General features: G+C 41.7%; 1 protein-coding gene across 30 annotated transcripts in view; it reads right to left on the bottom strand.

The window, feature by feature from the left end:
* Positions 1-23,166, bottom strand: part of MAPK8IP3 (mitogen-activated protein kinase 8 interacting protein 3) — a 79,068-nt gene that overhangs the window by 32,222 nt on the left and 23,680 nt on the right. For 15 of the 30 annotated variants that reach the window (XM_030001339.2, XM_030001352.2, XM_030001341.2 and 12 more), the window contains exons 2-9: positions 21,358-21,478; positions 20,510-20,580; positions 19,669-19,760; positions 15,773-15,796; positions 12,024-12,168; positions 6,469-6,715; positions 3,656-3,758; positions 1,149-1,267 (exon numbers count right to left, since the gene is read on the bottom strand). In XM_030001339.2, coding sequence (XP_029857199.1) covers positions 1,149-1,267; positions 3,656-3,758; positions 6,469-6,715; positions 12,024-12,168; positions 15,773-15,796; positions 19,669-19,760; positions 20,510-20,580; positions 21,358-21,478 — 922 coding nt within the window. Of the gene's footprint in view, positions 1-1,148; positions 1,268-3,655; positions 3,759-6,468; positions 6,716-9,158; positions 9,288-12,023; positions 12,169-15,772; positions 15,797-19,668; positions 19,761-20,509; positions 20,581-21,357; positions 21,479-23,166 lie in introns of those variants that run through there. The other 15 variants (XM_030001359.2, XM_030001363.2, XM_030001366.2 and 12 more) reach the window with 6 other exon arrangements.

The following is a 23,166-nucleotide window of genomic DNA, read 5'->3' as shown; positions in this document are numbered from 1 at the left end:
ATCTCCATGGTTAAGTCTTTGGTGAATAGGGCAAAATCTATCCTCTCTGCAGAAACATACCCTTTTAGAGGGTCCCGATACAAGACTCATATTCAAAGTTGATGCAAGTACCTTCCTAATTTAGTTTCTGGAAAGGTAAACTGCTGCAAATCTGTGACATCATTCAGCTCATCCTGTTCTGGACATATATATGTAACCAAACTTAGAAGATTATCCTTGAGCAGCTCTTACATCAGTAATCACCAGAAAGGAAATGTACACTTTCAGATCAGATCTCTTGCTACTAAACGCATAAAAGGCATATTGTTGGAGTTCTCATGTCTCCTAAGGCTCCTTATATCAAGCAGTAAAATGGAAACTGAGCTACACAGTTATAAATTTTGTCAGCTGCCTGTGTTGTCTGAGTATTCAAAGACCTCTCATATTGTCCTGATTCAGGAAAACAGTCAGCAGGACTTAAGAACACACTTAAATTCCGTCATGAATTAGGTCTAGATACTCAAGAGTCCAACACCAAAAACTATGGCAGGGGCTCAGACTGCTACCTGAGGCAAAGCTGCTCCTCTGACTGCTTCAAAGTCCTAATCAGGAATATGGAATACAACCAGACTTCAGGTACTACAAGCTCCTTCAAAATCAGCCTAAAAAGTACATTGCTACATCTCTCAGACTGACTATAAAAGGGTAAAAACTGCAATACAGACCATAATATTTCCATATAATTAAAACTTCAAAAACTTAACTAAAGGAGTTACTTTCTTGCAAATTTCAAACAAACTCTTTATTCCAAGTGAAATTGCTAGTGTGTAAAATTACGGGGGTGGGTGGAAGGGGTATTTGGGGGAGGAAGCAGAAGGAGCAAACTTTGTCTTCAAACTGTTTGTGTGGGAGAATCCTCTAGAAAAATAACTTATGCACATAAAGACAATCCAAATAAAAGTTACGCAACAGTTTAAGTTATTTTCTAAGTAAGCATTACTGTACTGCAGGTACATATTTCAGTCACATAATGTCTCAATTTCCATGCCATTTTTTTAAAAGCTAAACATCCAAGTTCTGAAATACAAAGAGAATTTAAGTTCTTCTACAAGCTTGATATAGTTGTCATTGTACCAGAAAAAACAGAATGGTTCTAAACAAGTTTTTACCTAGCAGATCTGCTCCTTCATCAACATCTCCGATAACCTCGGACCCTGCTGTGGAAAGTTCATGATACAGAGAGTCTGTGTTGATGCCAAATGCTTTGTTCACAATCCCCTGTGTTGGGCTGTTGTTGGAAGAAAAAAAACCAAGGACTTTTGTTACTTGGCAACACTTAAGCTAGAACATTTCTCTCTGAAATACTGAGCGTCCCAGCAATCAAAACCCTGAGAGCACATTCCACCTGTTCACCATGGGCTGTTTCAGGGAACGTATTGAGTAAAGAAAAAAGCACGTTTTATTCCCCATATCAAGGCCAAGTACCCATCATGCACAACCTCAAAGCTCGACCCCAGGTGACTTCCTTTTAAATCATAATAGTTAATGACTATTCAATATTTGATAGAAAAATTTCAACTCACAGAAGCTCTCACCTCTGACTTTTCAGACTGCAAGGATTCCCACACTCCTATCAATTTAGATAGCAACCTTAGATAGCAGTAAGATCAGATAAGGACTCAAATGTTGAAAACAGCAATGGTCTTTTTTTCTTCGCCAATGAGTAAGTGAAATCAGCCTGAAGGGTTAGTTTCTTCTTTGGGTGAGTCTATGCACCAAAACGCTTCTTCACATGTCAGCAAAATGTATTTCATTAAAGGTAAATCAAAGTTAATGTTTTCTAATCATATCACACAGGAGCACATTTCTGCCTCTTAGTGACTTTGCTACCACCAAGAATCTTCTTGCATTTCTTGACAGTCTCATGGCTCAAACAGAAAACAGCTGTTAGAGGAGGTGAGGGTGAGGCAACCTCTCGGATTGCCATTGCCTACTCTAAAAAATGGTCTTAATGTGGGTATAAAAACTTTTAAGTGCCCTGCCTTGTATGAAGGGAATCAGCCAGCATGAAGAGAGGCTGTGCAATTTTTCCAGCAGTCTACCAGAAAGGTCAGTACCACTGGAGATTATCTCAAGCTGCGTGGCTTCATACTTAGATAGATCAAGTCTTAGTGATAAAGCCAGGAGGTTACAAATGGGGTGCGGTAGCTGCCTCTGATATTGCAGAGTTACAGCACATTGCAGAGAAAAAAAAAAAGATAGTGGTTTTTTCAATTACAGAAAAATTACAGGTACCCAGATATCTGAGAGCACTGAGGAGTTACAAATGGGTGCCCTGACTGCACCAGAATTAATCAGTTCATGCAGTCTAATGGGCAGCACAAGTGACAAGAAGCAACCAGCACTCAGTGTCTGACCTGAAGACCTAATTCAGCTTGAACCTACCTCTTCAGCACTCAACTTTCAGAAGCTGTATATATTTCAAAAGCATTCTGCTTTTAAAGCAGCAAGCACACTGTTCAGCAGCTCGAGTTAGCTTGTGTCTCCTGTAGCTTTCAGTCTCGCTACCTGGATCAGAGACCACTGCCTGAAGAGCTCCCAGTGCAGCAATCCTCTCCATTCCCTTCTTTTCCTTGGGTTTGACCAATTTTCGATCTGATCTCATCGTCACTTTTGCCTTCCCCACACAGAGCTGTTTCAGCTACCTAGATTCCTCCTGCATCTGACCCTAAAAATTGTCCATGCATCCTACATATTCTGAGGGAAGCTCTAACTGTATGTGGTTTCACAGTTGAGAAATGCATCTGTTATTGCTGCTCATACCCTTCTCAATGAGAGTGCTTAACAGGGCAAATCCAGTCCGGATTTGGACTGTGAGAAAATCTTGCCTTCACTTTGTCAGGGTACTATCTTCTGCATACCTGTAAGAGCTAGGGGGTTATTTTTGCTGGTGTAGTGCCAAATTACCCACTGGATGAGGGTAAAAATTAATGAATCCTGTAAAATTAACCACCTGACCTTAGTAAAAATGAATCAAGGTACCTAGACTAATAATTCTAGACTAATACATGCCTCACAGAAATACAGTGCCAAAATTAATAGCCTTTAGGGAGCCTCCTATTTAGCACAAAACGGGTGATGGATAGGAACCAGAGCAGCAGAGTAGTTCAGTAAAGTCTGCTAGTTCAGAGAACTCTTGTCGAGGTCCCGAGTGCACTGATGGGTCAAAACTGCTTTGACCAGCCTCACCTAGGAAGAGCCCTTCAAACACTTCAAAAATTAACACTGAAAAAAGCTTGGGTTTTAACAAACTGAATTCAGAACTGATCTCTTGTTAGACAAATGCATCTTCTCCCTCCTCCTGATAGCTTAAGCCCACGTCCTCTTTGCCTGTCTTAAACCTTCTGTTGCTCCATCTCTCCGTCCTCCCTGAACCAGCAAGGCAAACAAGCCCAGTTGTTGGTCAGCTGGACAGATCCTTCTGCAGACTACCAGCAGACATTTGACTTCTCTGGAGAACTCAAAGAAGGTCAGGACCCCTCATATTCACACTAGGCAGAATACATAGACTTTCTCAAACAGCTGCACCTTGAACTCAGTGTGAGCCACAGCATCCATTTCTCACTCCTCCTAAAACCAAGCAAAAGAGCACACAGTGAAAAGTCACGATCAATACCTGTTACCAGTCCGTTCCAGGCGGGGGTCTTGACACATATCCAGCTCTGGAGTAGAGTCTATGATGTCCTGAACATCAGACCACTCATCACTGCTGCCCATTCCTAGGTAAGACAATACATATGATCTATAGGATCAGGACTTTCACAGGACGGTGTTCCTTGAAGGGACTTTTGCAGCTTTGAATATCAAGGTTTTAAAATTTCATGGTGTCATGTTCAAAGTCTTAAAATAGGAACAGAAAGCGGCTGATCATCTAGAGTCACAAATGCACCAGTGCTGGGAAAATGCTGTCAAAATTCCAGAGCAGGAAGACCCTAAGCATCCCCTTCCCCCCACCATACCAGAGTGTCAACAAGGTCATTGGCCTGAATCCTCATTAAAATGTGATAACCAGAAATACTTCATCCATTAAAATAAATTCCAAATAAACATTTTATCTGTCAGTAAAAACTCTCTAATCACCACACAACTTTAGCTGAGACTGAAGACAACAAAGTGATTTTCTGTATAGCTTCACAGAGGTTACTGTAGTTATGAATTGGCACTATTTAGTTTTAATAGAAATAATTTTTCAATACAAATTCTCAAGTCTACAGCTGGTTTAGATACCCATTACAGTGAAATTTCACTTAAAAACCGATACATGAAATCTGCTCTGGTTTCTGTATAATCTACAGCCTGAAGCCAGTATTTAAAGGATAAGGAATTTCCTCCTCTTGACAAGTCACATTTATTGGATACCAAACTGTTCAAAAGCTCAGACCTGCACCTACTCTAAACAAGCAATATAAACACAGTGTCTGTTCACACAAAAAATTCTTGAAGGATTAAAGACCTAATTTGTAAACTATGTTAGTCCCTCAACAATGTTAGATGTGGAATTTTTGACCTTTTCAAACGGCCTCAGTAGCCAAATATACAAAGCCCATGACAACTTGAGTGTTGATTTTATTCTTTTAGGCTGGCATTGTGCACCAGCTGGCAACAAATGCCATGTTTGAAGACAAAGTGTGATGTGTATCTGTTGCCAAAGTAGGCATCCATACACGAATGGTTCTCAAGCTCACAGAAACAGAGGATTCCTTTTCTTTATTTTTTCAAGCTGGGAAGCTTTTCTGCAAATACCTTCGAGCACCTTTTTTTGGTAGTTCAGCTCTAAGGCATGTACATCATGGACAGACATTTTAATTATAGATGCGTAAAATACACAATTAAAATTCAAGTATCTCCGTTTCTCCTCAGCATGGAGATCCGATTTGGCATTATGTGTGAGAAATAGCTGAAAGGCTGAATATGCAGAGCACATAGGAAAGACAGAACTATCTGCCTTGAGCAGATTCCACAACATGATACTTCCACCAAGAAAAAAGAAGCTTTCAGATGCACAGTGACTTCATAGTTGCACACGTATAGAAAAGAGCAGACTTTGATCCAAGAAAGCTATTGATGGTAAACGAGCTTGTAAAGCAGCAAATGTAAAAATAAGGGTAAGTATTTATAGGGCATCCAAACTACTGATATCTGTGCTCAATTTCTCTGATACCAATGCTTATACTGACTTGCCTTGGCCAGGCTCACCAAACAGATCACAATTTAACAGCTGGCTATGCAGAAGCCATACGCTTTTATGGAGAACTACATTAGTTTCTGGCAGATTGAATTCTGTGACCCTGGGACCTCCTCAGCAGCTAATAAAATACAGAATGGGACTCAGCCATGACAATTCTCATTCAAATGCTACAACAAAAGATGTTACTTTATAGTCTTAATTTGTTAGGAACCAGCTTGTGAATGTTAGCAGAGGAATATCATCTGTATCACTCAGGAAAAAAGATGATTATCTGATTCATATGCTAACCTTGGAGACCTATGCTCACCCCTGTGCTCCTGCACAGACTTTCCTTACGATCTTCAGCTGGTTTTACAGTCCTTTTGTATATAAGTTCATGACTTGTAAAACAGACCACTTCTCATTTCTGAAGGCTGCTGCAAGTCTAAACACAATACAGGCTGGGAGTTGCTCAGACACTACATTGGCACAGCTATATTAAAAAGAACAGAAAGGGGCTTTTATCATGTTATTACACCATTTTCTTTGTTTAAACAGCCTGGTGCTAAAGGCTTAAGTGATGGCTTTCCTGACAAGAAATCATTAATTCAAATTACTAAACAACTTCAGAAGTGGAGAGAAAACAACTCTAACTTCCAAAGATTTGGGGGGGTTCTTATATAAGAAATAGACTAAAAGAAAACAGCTTATTTAGCTGAGAAAAACAGCTGGATATAATTGCTATTTTTAAACACATCAGGGTGTGGGATAAACACACAGAAGGGAAAATTATTTAACCTGACTGACAAATTTGGCATATAAACAACTGGATATAAAACACTTATGAATAAATCCAGAGAGAAAACTAAATGGAAGCTTTTAACTATCATATTGACAAGGTCCAGAAACAGCTTTCCAAAAGTTCAGTTAGGTTTTGGGGGACTTGACTGTTCATGAAAGAGGCTCTATGACACGGATGAATGCAACTGCAGGGGACTGAACTCAATAACCTACTCCCATCCTGTATACTTGTGAAACTATTCATATTACCAGCGTTTTAAAAACTTGCTACCCAGAAACCTCCTAATATCCAATCAGCCCTGTCTCACTCATCTATCTTTCTAAGTAAGGCTACTTCAAATTCTATACTTATGAAGCTGATTACCGCTAGAGTCTCCCAGCCTCTTCCTGTAACAGAGGGACACAAGCACTGGGAAGCCAATTACTTTAATGACCAAGTACCCAAGCTCCAGCTTCCATACCTATGCTGACATTCCTCATCTCCTGCGTGACTTGAACTTCCATGTTCCGGCTGTTCCGCTTTTCTCGTGCCCTCTTATTGCTCTTGGTCGTGCCATTGTATTCGCTGATGGGCTGGATGCTCTCATTCAACGGTGTGACAGCAGCAGACGGCACAGATGACGTGGGAGTGTTGGACTTGGTTCCAGTGGTGCTCGGTGTGGCAGCTGCTGAGGACTGCCCGGATTCAGACATTTCATCTTGGGGGCACTATACCAATTCCAGGGTGGGGGAAGAACAAAAAGGGAAAAGCACAGCTATACATTTCCATTAATCTCCCATTTGTTGGTGTATGGCTGCCTTAAAGCATTATGGAGAATGAGTCTTGCTTGCTGTACCAGTTACATGTCCAGCGCTTGAGGGTGACACTAGGCACTGCAACCACAATGAAGCAGTAAGTTCTCATGCTGAACTCAGCAAGCAAGTCCCACCTGTGAAAGGACTGATAGCCTTCCTCCTTTACTACTAAACACTGTTTTTCACAAGTCACATCAGTATGTCATCTCTTCATCACGCATCTCAGGAAAGGTGGCCTTATCGTAAGTAAAAAGCACCTGCAGCTCACACTTCAGTGGAAGCTGAAGGGCTGTGGCACTTGCGGTAAGCCAGGCCAGTGTTTCCCAAGACTGGAAGGCAACATGGTTACTGCTTGGGAAGGATCTGAAGTGGCCTCTTAAGAGGTCTTGGATGATGTCATTACTGTAAGCCATCAACACAACCTAGATGAGAGAACAGCAAAGTGGTTTTGACACTAAACTGCAGAAGCAAAGCGGATACCAAGCTGGGATGGTTTGACTTTGCTAGCACAGGAGACCTACGTCCCCATATCACCTTATGCAGAAGCTAGCCAGGCATTGGTCTAGCTTGACAACACAGTAGAAACAGGTGTGGTCTCCCCACTTCCAAATGACAGGACAAGACTCAAGAACTCAAAAATCAGAAGCTGACAAATTAAAATAGGAGATGGATTCCCAGTGTGAAATGCACACAAATGGCTCTCAGTTTTACAGACATTACAGCCCCATTTCTTGTAATACCACCTCTTGAAAAACATGGGAGGCTTTAAAGGCTCTGTCAGGATTTTACACTGTGACCCTTGTTTGTCAATTAAAGCAGCACTGCTTCACTGTCAACCAATTAACGTCCTGACCAATGCTGTGATCACTCCCGGACCCAAATGAGATTTCCCCATTCTTCACGGCAGCCCACTCTAATTACTGCCTGCAGGGATATGACAAAATTAATGTTGAGTTATATGTGATAATGAGTTGCAATTGGGTGCAGTGACATTCAGCATCTGCACATCCAGACCCAGCTTCAAACTTTACTACTTGCCTCTCCCCTCCTGTGCAAGTACTAGAAAGATCATGATTCTGCTCAGAGGCTGCTCTGAGCCTCCCAACCTTGGAGCTGTGACGCTGTTTCACTTCACTAATTTGGAAGTCTCGTTCTCTTGTTCTAATAATAACTTCACAACATGACAAAAAAAATTCAAAATGGGATGAGAGACAAGACTGAAAAAAAATGGTGACTTAACCCTTTGCAGCCATATTTTTTTTTTAAATCTGGAATCTTATTAAGATCTTCCTTTAATTAGACTGGCCTCTGTATGCTTATCTTAAAATTCCTCCTGTACACTGCACTGTGGAAGTCAAAGGTTTTATATTGCATCTGTGCATTTATATTGGAAATTAAGATTTTTTAAAACTGCATTACCATTAAATGTGATCCACATTTAGTATATAGCTTCTGCATTGTCAGTCCAAACAGCACCCACATTCCCACATGGACATTCAAATCATCTCCCTGCACATTTGCTGATTTTAGCATCAAGACTGAGATAGGGACTTTCCACTTAGGCTGCTACATGTGAAAACCACACTTTCCACCTCTACTTCATATTCGTCTTTCAGGAGCTACTTTCCTTATATGTAAAGAAAAAAAAAAATCAAACCAGGCTTTTGAGAAAAAATACGATCCAGTAAGCCTTGTACTACTTCAACTGCAGTATGCCTGCTGTGCTTTCTAATGTACAAAGGGACGAAGAGTATCATGTGTAAAGGGCAACCATAAAACCTCTTTCCCCAAACAAAACTTCTGTTGGATGAAAGGATTCAGAGATGTTCTTGTACTCACTGTAAGTCTATAAGCATAACCAAAGTCCATGAGCATCTTAGCACTGTAAAAGAGACACCCAGGTGGGTTCACATGTCATTTCTTGTTCTTAGGAACTAGATGTCATTCAGAAACCCTGTATCGTCAGTGTCTATAGGGTGATATTTGTATGAGAGATATCCTGTAACTTCTTGCTTATTGACATAATCTGCCCCTCACCCAGAACACACCAGTCAGTAATTACCTTGGTCTTTCACTTACTCTTTGGTTATACATCCTGTATTTACCTAGGAAACGTACTTTATCAACCTACCAGCCTGCATTGGAGAAATTACTCCCAAATGTAAATACTACCAAGGCACTTCTCTTCACAGTCCAGAAGCTCTATCAATCTTTGCTGGTATCTTCCTTCTATTGTCCTGAGTGCTCCATTAATGCTAAATAGTCCACTAAGCGTACAGCTCTCCTCTACAGCGTAGGAGGCATTCTCCATAACCCATAGCTCACCCAAAGAATACTCTCCACAACCGCCACTTACCTACAGCCATACCTGTCAACCTCCTAAACATCAAATGTGTAGTAGTGACCTCCAAAATGCATTGCAAAGGCCCAACATTCATAGCAGTCATATGTCACCATGAGAAGCCACAATTGTATGGTTATAACACTGAAAGCATAGTACATAAAAACAAAAACGTTAAGGACTTTCATCTCCAAAACATTGTATAAAATAAATGTACAACTGAATTTAAAAATAAAATAATGACAGCAACTAAAACAGAAAATAGTAATAAAAAGTATACAAGGACACTTAAAATATAACTATAGTATGGCCCCATGAAGAAGGAAAACTAGTCAGAAGAGTCAGGATCTACATACTGGGAAGGTGAGTCACGTGTGTGCAGTTGATGTCAGCGAAATGTCAGAGCTGCTGAAGAAGAGGCGAGGAGTGCATGAGCAGTACTGGTGAGATTTCAGTCATGCAAAATATTTAAGAAATAGCATTCCAGTCAGAGAGTGTGCAAAAAGCTTGCAGGAGGAAAATCTCCATTCCAAATTGCAAATCTAGTCAGCCAGTCAATCACATCCTTTAATTACTCACAGGTTTGCTCCATACTCTTAGGAAATCCTCTGTAACACACTACCCCATCCAAGTCTTCCACAGCCCAAGCTCTCTAACTCTACCCTACCGGCTAGCCTCATTAAACCCACCATCCCACTTCTGAGTCTCCCTAATGAGCACCAACGCGAATCCCAGCACTATCCGTCAGATACTTTTGGACCAGCACACTACTACTTCTGCACAAAGCTTTCTTGTAACCAGAAATGGTTTTTTTTTGCCAGACACCACCACCAATGACTAAGAGATCCAGTCAGTACCTCTCCATTACCTGAACTTGGAACATCAAAGATTCCAATTTATCTGGGTTCCTGCTGCATTCTCCTGCAATGCAGACGCTGGGTTATCAGCAAGATCCACTCAACTTCTTTCAGAAGTTCTGCAATGGTACTGCTTAAAGAATTACGCCTTCGCAAGTCTGTGGAAGATGGATCTAGCCCCAGTGTCCTCCCAGCCCTTCTCTAAAAACTAACACCTGCCACACATCCCTGATCACTAGAAGAGCTCGAGGGCATGTTCACACCACAGTGTGCAGCACTGCCTGGAGATCCCAAGGAATAAACTGGTTCCAGAACCAGAAGTAGGTTGGTCTCTGTGCATTTTGATTGCTGTCCGTGTCCTTGCAGCAGTGTTGTGTTGGCACAGCGTAAGTCTGAAGAAACACATTCACGCTTTACCTTCATCTCTACCATCCTTAATTATGTTATTGCACTGTGGCATTGCTATTCCCTAATTCCAGGCAAAACTCTCCAGAAATGACTGTAGGACCCAACTGGCATTCTGCAAGTTGCTACGTTTCCCAAATTTCTGTGTCTCTAATACTACAGCAAGGGTTGGGTTCCAAGAACAGTCTCCACCCTATCCAAAGATCTCGCTTTTGGATTTCCAACTGCCATGATGGCAGAGAGCTGACGAAGCACAAAGGTTTGTGTTGTGCTAGGCCTGGCTACTTTACAAAGGTAGTGTTAAAAAAAGGGAAGTTGCTGCTTTGTTTTCTGCATAAATTTTGAATTTGTCTAAATTTCTTGTGCTATGCATCAAGGACGCCACTCCCGCAGAGTCCCTCAGGCCAAAGTACCATTAATGTAATCTGGAGACATGCAGAATGGGCACAACAAGTTGCGTTTTTTCTTCGTTTTTTTTCTCCTCCTCTTTGCCTTTACTACCTCAATGTATTTTACAGGATTAGTGATTTACAACTTCTCAAAAGGACACCAGTCCTTACATGTGACATATAAAACACCTGATGTTCTACAAATTCCAGGCAGAGAGAAAGTAAATTTTATCAAACACTTTTAAAGCCGACCAGAAGTTCTGTGAGATAGTGATGGACATACTGTAAGCTGTGCTGGGTAGATGCACCACTGGCTCTCAGGCCTGTTACCAGGCATTTGTGGAACATTATTCAAAGAGAGGAATTTGGTGGGATCCTGAGCACAAAGACTTTGAGAAGTCTACAGGTACAGCTCATGGAAAATGTGGGTCACCATGTACAGTCTAAACTGTAAACAACTGCAGTAACCTGTCAGCTAAGAGTACAACATCTGGGTCTTTGTGCTCAGAGCAGTCTCCAAATGGCAGAGCAGAGCACCACAGGCAACAGGCAGAACCATGCAGCTGCTTCAGTGCAGTTGCAGTGCTGTGAGTTTTTTGGCAAGCCCCAGTGCAGAAGGCAGTGCATTGAAGGTGACAAGTGTATTGAAGGTAGACAATGCAAGTCTAGAGCAATGACAAGATATATGAGCAACTTAAGACTTCTAAGCACAGTGCAAGACTTGGGCATCCAGAGAGGATTAGGAGACCTTTTGATGAAGATAGGAAGGGCAGAACAGCAATTAGTCGGAAAGGACAAACACTGGAAAGCAAGCGCAATCCAATGCCTAGTCCAGCTGAGGTGCAAAAGCACTGCTCTTATCGAGGGGGAGAGAGGGGACAGGTTCCACCACTTCCTCTCCCAGATAAGCTATAAAAAAGTGAAGGATTTATCTTCCCTAAATCTCTAACTGCCTCCCCGCAGATTCCTCTCAACTTGGGGCCAGCCAAGTAAAGGAGATTATCACTGAGACAAGAAGCATGAGGAGCTGTGTCAAATCCCTCCCGCACCATATGCCAGATCTGCAAAAGAATATCCTCCCACAGCACAGCTACCAAGGGAGCAGACGCACAGCAGGGAGAGGCTGCAAAGGGTTATGGACACAGATCGGTCTCCATCTTAATGAAAACGTGGGATGCTATTGACAGTGGGAGAGTGGGAAACCCTTGCTCCGTGATGGTCTATAAAACCTTGTAGCTGGAGTTGGACTGCAGCTGGCCGAGGTCACTCAGGTGCCAGTGGTCCAGTGTTGGGACGATCTTGGCCCCTATCTGCCCACGTACCATGCCATCCGCGAGGGGGAAGACATTCAGAGAGTTAGGACGTTCCTTCCTGCTAAACAGAGAAACAGAGAGAGGGGAAATCAATCTGTTAGCCGTTTACAAGGTTCCTATAGAAAAGAAACAGCACGCTAGCTTATGTGAAATATTAATTCACTAGAAATTGAATTGCACTTCTTCCCCTCACATAGCAGCTGTATGAACTCCCAACTCCCATACTTCCATGGTGTTGTCTACTAAGACCTATAGTGTCCACTGCTAGAGCTATACCTTTTTCTGGGGAGACTCTAAGAGGGAGGGCGTCAAGTGACCACAACAGGCATGACTGACTTCTCCATCAGTACGAAAGATTTTGGGGGAATGCAAAAATGCAGGGAACCATCAGCCAATTTAAGTCAGTGTATCTTCTGAGAAACAAAGGTACTGTGGGAAAAGAAGCCACAGCAAGCAACTCTCACAGAAAAAAAAAACAAAACTCCCATAGATCCTAGAGATGTCATCACCAGGTCAGGAAGGAGGCTTTTAACTAAGTGTCATCTGCATGGCACTTCTGTACATTCCACCCCAAATCTGGTTAGCTCCAACAGCAGAAATCAGAGGTTTTTGGACCACTTCCAATATTAAGCAAGAAAAATAATATTTGTACTCTCTGACCCCCTCTCCATGCACTCAAAATTCAGAAATCAAACGAAGGTATAAATGAATGCATCATTCACATTGCCAGATGTCTGTAATTACATTTTCTTCATCCTCTTCTTTCTGGCAATTGCAGGTGACTAGCTAGCTGCGGGTTTGATTCTGAATATAAAAGCTGGCACAGGTTTTAAGACCAAGTTCCAGTGGGAGAAAATCTAGAGCAAGCAGTGGAGGTGGAAAAGGCTGCAGCAGGCATGCCGAAACCGGCAACTGGTTTTGTGCCAGAGAAGCAGGCCTGCAGGGACAGAGTACACATCCATTTAGGGGATACCCCCAGCAGCCTCCACTAGCTGGACTCCAGTGGCCCTGCAGAGGTGAACTAAGCTGATCCTCTGGGTGACATGCACCCACAAAGGGGTTCAATGATGGTACTTCACCTACACCTATATGGGGCTTCTGCTTATTGGTGCAAGGTGATTAAATCTGCCCTTCTGTACACCAATATTAGTAACAGTAGACCTTCATGTGCCTTTCTTTAATGATCATCAGCACTGGTCTGATGACCAGGCTAGGCAACCATCACAACCTCCTCACCCATGACCATGGGCGAAACAAACGCAGCAGGACCTAAGGCCCCCCAGGACGTATGCAAACACACTAACACAGGAGATGGTGCATGAACCAGCTCATTTATGAAGGAAGGAGGTGGAGCGTCTAGCAGAGGAGACAATGTTTGTGGAGAAAACCAAAATGCCCATGGGAAGGAAAACCTTCCCATGCTTAGCACTGCCCGGCCAACACAGTGTGCTGCACCGCTGTGTCAGTGTTGCTTGTGCTGAGGAATAATTGCTTGCTGTGGCCTATCTTGGACAGGCAGAAGGGGCAGAAAGGTGTTTCCAGTGTGGCCCAGCAAGGAGATTTGGAATGCGCTTTTCCTAAGAATCCACATTAAATTCTCTCCTGAAGATCCTAAAGACTCATACATGGAAGTTTCATACACAAACCATCTTACAAAGGCAGCACATAACTGGATTTTAGAAGAACACAGATCATTGACACAACCTGATTAACCTCACTTTCTTTTATAGAGAAGATGCAGTCATCTTTCAACAGATTCAAAACCAGATTCATATGTGGTAGGAATTAACAGTTTCCTTGTAGCCTTTCCACTCAAAATGCATCTTGGTGCTTGTTACTTTTAAATATTAAAAATCGCTGAAGGTTTATAGAAAACATTTCACTGCTGTTTGCCTAAATACTGATTTATGACATATCCCCTGCCATCTATGCCTGCTCCTAATAGGTCATGATGCCGAAGTACATTTACTTCTGTCTGTCTGCCTGCATTTACTTCTCTTTATCCTACTGCTATCATTCCAAGACCCTGAAAGTCTCTAACAAACAGCTGCGTTTTAAGTTTCTAAATAACATACTAGGGAAATTTTTCCCCTAATATGAAATCTTCACCCCTGGCACTTTACTGATCTAAAAGCCACAAAAAGTACAGTCAGTTATGTATAAGAGATTATTAAGAGATTCAAAACTAGAAATTGGAAAATTGCCACAAAGACAGAAAATTCCTAGTTTTACAGTTAAAGAAATAACTCAAGGGTCCCAAAGAGTCTACTTCAAAAGAATCATTCTTTTCAGGGAGGGGAAAAAAAAATAGGCCATCTTTTGAGCTGCTTTAACCATTAGTTTCATATCTTTCCTCTTCTCCAGGTTAGAATGATGGTCTTAAGAGAGTCATGCTTCACAGGTGTCCATAGCCGGAGAAAATTTCCTCTAACTGCAAAACATTCCTTGCAAAATAAATGGTGCAGTCAGAGTATCTAACAACATGCTATAATATAAACACTTTTGTGACTATGCTGGGATGGCCTGACGTAACTCACTGACAGCACTGAGAAATATGAGCTATCCCAAATGTGTGCTACAAGAAGCACTAAATTACACTTCCTCTTTAGGTAATCTCTGTCAGATTTCTTCTGGGAACCAGTAGCTTATTTCTATGTTCATATACAAACACATGTACATTCAACATGCAAGAAGATACAGCACCCCACTGAATGTACAGGGAACGTATAAACTTCACAGTCCCTGCTAAACAGAAACAGAGGTACAAAGTCTCCATAGCATCAGAAGCTGTAGGATCTTCAGGAAAGGATTTTAACGTAGATTGTTAGGAAATTTCCTTGCTGAGTTTCTTTGGAAACACCTTCCAGCCTCTTCTGAACCTCCCAGGGAAGGGGAAAGAACAAACACCACAGAAGAGCTAACTTCAGCTTTGCAGTCGTGGGGTTGACTGCCAGTCTTCAAAGAAATTTAGAGTATCCTCAGGGCTGGTCTTTTGAGTGCTGAAGTAACCTTCATACACCCAATTCTTTCCAGTACAGGGTGACTCTTAACACTTGGCTAGTTCCACCTGGCATTACAAGGTAAACTGCAAACTCCTCAATAAAGGTTTGCAGTAGCCAAAACCTGGGATCAGGATGCTCTACAAGTAACATCCTAAAGCTTATAAAACATAACAAAACAATGGTTTGTTTGCCAGCATTTAAAGACAAGAACTGCTCTCTTTGCAGGCTCTGGGCATAGAACTCACTGCCCAGCCCAAAGTCAGCAGTGCCTTCAGAGAGCTACTAACCGTGACACGCGTTTTCTGCCCCACTCAGAAAATATCCATGCCTTGTACTCTACAGTAAAATAAGGGACAAAAGATGACTTTTTAAAACATTCTGGGACGTGAAGTGTAAATGTCCAACCACAGAGGACTGATCCTGTTTTGGGACCGAACTTCTGTGTCTTCTGCATTTGAGTACACAAGCTTCTTCCTGATGTGTTATCCCAGCAGCTCGATGGCTCCCTCTGCCTCAACCGAATGAGCAAGTCTAACACAGGTGCCAGTAGACAAAGAGGGCAAACGTGCTGGTACAGTACATTCCCAGCATCACACTGTTGCCACTCAACAGCAACCTCCAAAACTAGGATTAACAAAGTTAAGATGCAGCAATAGGATTTACCTTTTCCTCCATGACTGGCGATGACTGCAGTGACAAACATAACAGCCAAAACAGAGCAGCAATCGCACAAAAAGCGAGACAAAAAAACAACCATTAGAGAGCAAAGGTCATGCAAACATGCAGCCCTACAACAGACACGGGATACGCATGCACTGTAATCCACACCATGTGGAAGTGTGCACTGTACTCATTACCACTCTTGGATGGCGGTTGATACACATACCCCCCAACAGTTCTTGCACAAACTTCTCCCAAGTGACAGGCAAACATACTCGGTGTACTTACGGTCTTATGCAAATATGCACCCCTATGCAGTCTAACACACCCAAGCACATCCACAGATGAAAATAAATAAATGCACTCAAATTTGTGTTACAGACCATGAGAAATTGTGCCCGTGTCCTCTGCAGTGCGCATCAGTGCACCAAGATAGACAAATGCTGGCATTCACCCCCACCCAGCTGTGCAGTGACACAAAAACACATCGGACCCAAGTGCTTGTGCACAAGCATATACAAACACAGAGCTACACACACACACACACACACACACACACGAACAGTGCGAAGCTTGAAATGAAGGAAAAAGTCCCATTTCCCACTGGTGGTTCCTACAAACTCGGATCACAGGGGCTTTCATAGGCATACAGTGTTTCTCGTTTTTTTCTCTCCAAGGAGACTAGCAATATATGCCACACTTAAAAGGGTGAAAGACTATTTCTCTAATGTGAAGAGGCAATTCTTGATGAAAATTTTGCCCTTCATCCCAGAGAACAGGAGTCTTCCAGATATAACCAGTAACATTTTTCACTGTGCATCTCTTTCATGGAATGATAACATAAAGCCACAATTAATATTAGCTTATTTGAAAGTTAGGGAAGGAAAATCTCATTAAAATCAATTTCTATGATGCAGTCCAACCCAAATTTGGCAGGTGCGTATATGAACCACCCTTTAAAAGAGAGAAGCCCTAAGTATGCTTTTCCCTATGGTACTTTTATAATTTTACTGTGTAAGTACTTCCACAGATACATTCTTATTTACAGAAGGGTAAGTGGGAAGGGAAACAAGCCTACCACACTTATCCCATTTCAGCTCTAACGCTAGGATCAGACCATGTTCTGGGAGCTCACTGTGGACTTCCAGACTGCAAGGGGGAGAGGAGAAGGAAGAAAAATAAGTCTGATAAGGGAGATTTTATGAACAGAAGAACGCCTGCAAACTACTGATTCTTTTTCCACCATGTCTTCTCTTGCTTTCTACACCCCTCATGCCTGTCTCTTTTGCCTAGGAAGGCTGCTATCTATCTTTTGATTATTTTTTTCCCCCAATAGATTTTTATATTTTAGACAATTTAGCCAGACGCCAAACACTGTATTCTGCAATTATTTCTGCTCTCCTAAACCACTCTCTGTTGCGAGACTCATTTACTGTTTTGCGGAAAATAGAGCACAGAGATAACTCGCTATACAGCCCACTCAACAACTACAACAGCCTTTAGTTCTTCCTCTCTAGAAGAAATACTGTAAGATATTCTTTTCCAAAAGGACTATTCGACTGTCATAAGAGGAAGGGTAAATAGTCCCCCTTGATTCACATATAACTGTGTCTTTCCTTCCTTTATGTAAGGCTTTGGTAGCCTTATAAATGAGTACAGAAATCTTATCAACTGATTCAGAATAAATAAAGGATCTTTCTTTGAGATGCCAGTATCTTCCAGCTGCAAGCTATTCTTGTAGCCAAGGCTACAGAAGTATCTTTAATTATTATGGGAGGTAATGAAATAGCAAGTAGACAGCATTGAAAAAAATTCTTCACTGAGAGGGAGGTCAAGCACTGGAACAAGCTCCCCAGAGAACCGGTCATGCCTCCAAGCCTGTCGGTGTTCAAGAAGTGTTTGGACAACGCTCTTAGATACATGGCTTAACCTTTAGGTTGCCCTGTGTGGAGCCTGGAGTTGGACTCAATGATCCTTGTGGGTCCCTTCCAGCTCAGGATATTGTGTGACTCCAAGGCTGCAGGGAACCTGGCAGGAGTCCCAGGCTAGTTACCAAAGTTTCTGAAGATTCATGTCTTTTACTACTCCCTTTCCATCCTTCAAGCCATTTTCATTGACAAGGTGGGGTTGGATCTCTTTTTCTCTCCCTTCTTCTTTCTTACAATACACAGTCAAAACTTTGGCAATTTGAATTCCACCTTTTCCAGAGCAGTCCAATCCAGCTACAGGGAGCCATAGCAGACAGAGGGTATTTACATGTCCTATGCCAAGACCTGAAATTTCCATTCCACATTACCCCAAAACCAACTGACATTCTGGTATTTAAGTGTTACAGACCTAAATACAAGTTACTAAAATATCCTCACGTATTCTTCCTTTATTCTTAATATATTTTATTCTTAATTTCAAATAATTTTTCTCTTTCTTCATCTCCAAATTTTGTTCAATGCTCTTCTTTTGCATTTCATCATCCATACCAGATGATACTTCACAAACCTTCATGGCTTTCCATTTACCTGTCTTCTCAGTACTTTAATCTCCATGCCTTTGCCCATGCTGCCCTTTGTGTACAGCCTGACATGCCATCCCCACTCCTTTTCTTAGCCTAATGCTTCCCAAAGATTTGGTTTTTGAGTAAAGTTCAGTGATATTAACCAGCTGAGGTTCACAGATATTAACCAAGATCAGTCAGACATATTTTGTAAGAGATGCGGGAGCATGCACCTAGCAAGCACTCTTTTCGAAGTATTCCTGTGCAGCTGGTACTGTCTCTATCTATTTTTCAGACCAACAGCTCCCATGGCTTGTGGTCAGCATGTGTGCAAAACCTTTTAACATTCCTCAAGGCCAGAAGAAATTTAAAAGTTAAAAAAAGACAGGCAAAGACAACAAAAAGATTTAATCTCCTGCAGCATGTCACTTCATCAATATTGTTTCCCTGGAAAACACTGTTTTAGTTTAAAACTTCCTGGGTTAGACAGTGTCACTATAGCGTTAATCATCTTATTAGCATGTGATGATTAACACAAATAGTAAGCTGCGATGTATAAAAATTTCCACTGAAAACATCTTTCTTATGGCTGAGTGATTTAACATATTATGCTTAATCTGAGTAGATTATGTGTTATGTGATCTATTGCTTCTCTAACCAGTATTTATGGAACATCATTTCTACTTCTCACCCTGTGGGCAATGTTACTGGTATACAGTATCAGCAGAGAGAAATCATTTGGTTCCCTCACATATCAGTTAAAACCAGATGTATCTGTACTGAAATCAATGTAACCGCGACTTCTATGCTTTAAATTTGTTCTAAGACTACAAAAGACTAGTTCTTCTATATACTGAACTCCTTTCCTACCACTACCTTCTTTAAAGAAAGGCTGGTTCTTACCGGTTTGGTGCTCTGAAAACAGGGTTGGGAGGGAGGAAAGAATCAATTTCTTGGGCATAAATAGGTCTATTGGGTGACTGACTCACAGAAAGCTTCCCTTGAAGGAACAGGGAAAAAAAAATCCTATAACGGCTAACGCATTTAATTGCTATGGTTTTGCTGGCTATCACACATACAAAGACGCGTGCACACACACACACACACACACACAAATACTTTACTTGACACCTCCATCCATTTTAGAGATAAACCTTTTACATGCTACCTAAGAACACAAATGTATTTTTCCAGAGGCCCCCCATCAATAGCAGCGTGACAAAGCCTAAGCCTAAGAAGACATAAAGCTCTTTGTCGTCAAGCGTACCCACAACCCATTACAAAAAAGCTTCAACTACAATCCATGCTCACAGGGAAGGATCCTGCTTCTGGTTTCTCTCTCTCAAATACGTGCACTGTTTGTAAGTTCCCGGATGGCATACATTACATGGAGAGGTTATGGTCCTACCTTCTCCCAGGTAGACTGCCCTCAGTTTGATTATTTCCCCCAACTTGCTGCATCTTGGATCGCTCAATGTGTTCCACATAGGTCTGGATCATCTGTGAGGAGAGAAAAATCCGTGAGCCAAACAGAGAAGAAAAGACTCATTTTCTGCTTTTGTTTGATATTCTCCAGCACCCATTTCCAATTCCCTTTTTTTTTTTGCACATCTCCTTGACTTTACTCTTGTCTTCTAAGCTTATGATGTAAGTGAGTGGACTAATCTGACAGAAGATCTGACAGCAAATAGTGTCGGAAATGACTTAAACTTAATCTTATAACGGAAGAGCCATGACAGAGCATACCCAGAAGTAATGTAAGACGTGTCCTGGAGGCTCACTGGAGGTGAGGTAGTGCAGCACTGTTCACAGAATCACAGAACCAGTGAGGTTGGAAGGAACCTCCTGGGGTCCAACAGGTCTGACGTCTCTGCTCAAACACAGCCACCTAGAGTAGGTTGCCCAGGACCATGTCCACATGGCTTCTGAATAGCTCCAAGGATGGAGACTCCACCACGTCTCTGGGCAACTTGGGCCAGCGCTCATCATCTTCCCAGTAAAGTTTTTACTTATGTTCAGAGAGAGCCTTCTGTGTTCCAGTTTGTGCCAGTTGCCTCCGGTCTTGTCAGTGGGCACCACTGAAAAGAGCCTTGCTCCATCCTCTTTACACCCTCCATTCAGATATTTCTGATATTCCCAAAGTTCAGAAACTCTAGTCATCACTAGTATTGTAAAGCTGAATTCTTTGACATGACTTTACATATAAGCTAAGAGTTTATTTATTTAGAAATAATGAGAAGACATCCTACCTCTGTGTGACGCTGATGTAGAGCATTATACTCTTTCTTCATTTCTGATTCACGTTCCTCCAGTCGTGAAACTATCAAGAGAAGATTACAACCATCAGCTAACACACATCAGGCTCTCAAAAGAAACTAGAAGTCGCAAAGCATATTTTGTTAGAAATTAGTTTGTACCTACTGAACAAAACAAGCCGGTACAGAATAATGCACACTATGGGATCTGGTCATCATTACAAACTCAATTCACGGGTACCTGCATGTTCCCAAAACGAGCAGACCAGATAGTGCAGTAAGATCACAGAAGCAGAGTTCTTCAGCAATAGCCTGGTGCCCTGTAAGCGTTCTAGTTTGACAACAACTTAAATTACCCTCTGGGATGGGCGCCTCTGGCTATTTGAGGAGCAGGAGTACCGGACAAAACACCAATGAATTCTGAGGGAAACCTCAGCCAACAAAGCATGGCTGCACATGTTAAGGAAGAAATTGTAAAAATAAACTAACAAACAAATAAATGTAATAGTTTCTATGAGAAAAAAAATGGGAGGTTCTATTCAGGGACAAGGAGAAACTGTAAACCAGGTTCCAAAGCTTCACCAGTGGCCCAAATCTTGCATCTGGAGAGACTGAGCATGCTCCACACGAGAAGCAGTGAAGCTGCTACTAAATTAGTGTGGATATATCCCATTCTTTAGAAGGATCAGAATTTTATACCAAAGTAAAGGATGCCCAGGCATTTCAGGCTTTGCATAAACGACATTAAACAAACAAAAAGTATGAAAAATATTTTCAAAGTGGCAGTATATCTGTGTAGAAGGCAAAGTGTATAATCATGTCTGGTGTACAACTTTGCTTACTCTGATCTGCATAGTTTTTGGTCTTCAGCTCCAGCTGTCGAGTCTGAAATTCAAGGTGTTCCACTTGGATTTGTAGTTCTTTCTTCTCCTGTTCCAGTGCATCTTCAAACTCTATAAACTTCTGAATAGGGAAGAAGCAGAGAAGGAAGCACAGATGAGGAATAAATGTAAAATGTGTTTGCCCTATATGACTCTTCCTCTCCCCACAAAAAAACCTGAGAGAATATAAATTACAAAATAGGAAATAAGAATTTTTAAGTACTGTAATTAGTACAATAGCATTTAATCAAGCTGAAGAGACTATTTTATATGAGAAAGTATTAGCTATCTTTAATGTATAATTAATATATAAACTATGGTCCAACATGAGTTATGTAAACCAGTGCAACTCTATCATCTTCAGCAACATTGTTCTTCCTCATGCCAGGCTAAATTTTGATTCCTGTTAATTTGATGTCAGAGAAGCCAAATTCTATTTCTATGGTCATATATTTACAAATCTGTATGTCAGAAACCTTCAAACCAATTCTTCTATTTGTGCAGTTTTAGAAAGTTTCACCTATAATTCACATGGTGGGTAAGTTTTGCAGAAACGTGCAAGTCTTTTGGAAAACTTATCCACAGCTCTGGGCAGCTGAGAGCAACCTCTGCACCCAGACATAGTGACCTGCCCCAGCAGCAAACTCCAGAAGGGCTCAGTGGTATGCAGGAGCCGAGGAAAGGAGGAGGGAAAGAGGTGGAGGAGATTGTCACAGCAGAATTTAACAAATTTATACCTAGGAAGAAAAAGGTTGGCTAGCTGCTCTTGGCAAAGAAGGGAGGGAAGAGAACATTGCTGCTAAGTCTCATTAGCAACAACAAAGTGGCAGCTGTGCATATAGCAGTGTGGACTCCTGCACAGAACATTGGGCTGAAGGAAAGTTTTTTACAGATATACTCATTTCACGATGAAAACACAACAGAAAAATATCTAATTTCAGGTTATTATTTCTGTAAAATGTCACTTTTGACCTGGGAGCTTTAGTCATTCTCTGCATTGGATACTAGCATGCACAGCAAATAAAACATGTGAAACATTCAATTTAGCTCCACTGTAGTGAATTGATATTACACATTAGTCTTGATAAGAGCTGTAGTCACAGTTGCTTTCATGAAATATTTAAATGAAACAGGGTCCCTGGAAAGTGAACAGCACCTTCAAATCTCTGAGTATATTTAAACAAGCCTGGTTCTTGTGCTATATGTGGTAATGAGAGTTTTTCTGCACAAAACACTAATACACACCCATACACAATAATGACCCATAATCCATACTTCTGGACTCAGAAATTGAGCTGGTTCTAGTAACAGCCCCGACACAAACTTGTGGAAAAATCCATAAGGCTCAGAAAACATTTGCTCTATTAACCACACACATCCTCTCCACAGCAAACCAAATCTGAAGCACGGTTACCACCATGCTTACAATGGCATAGGATACTAAAGCTATCTCACTAGCAAGTCCTACACTGGCCTTACAAACCCAAAAATTTGAGTCTTGTTACATTAGTCCTAAACAGCTATAGAAGCTAAAACTACGGAGTTGTCTGCACCAACATGTCAGCTGAGCGGCAGGAGCAGAACTGGGGCTGGGAACAGCCCTGGCTGCAGAGCTGCAGAGGAAGAGAGAGAGCAGGAAATAAAGCGGAAACGGCTTTAATCTACCTTTAAAAAGTTTACAGAACAAGAGGAGTCCGCCGGAGGTAACTCGGGGCTATGAGGAGCTCACAAGGGTGCTCTGCTCCTGGCCCTGCCTCTCTTCCTCTCTGT

Source organism: Aquila chrysaetos, chromosome 25 (genome assembly GCF_900496995.4).
Source record: "Aquila chrysaetos chrysaetos chromosome 25, bAquChr1.4, whole genome shotgun sequence".
Classification (NCBI taxonomy): Eukaryota; Metazoa; Chordata; class Aves; order Accipitriformes; family Accipitridae; genus Aquila; species Aquila chrysaetos.
The sequence above is the reverse complement of the archived record's forward strand: the minus strand, read 5'-3'. Positions and strand labels throughout refer to the sequence as shown.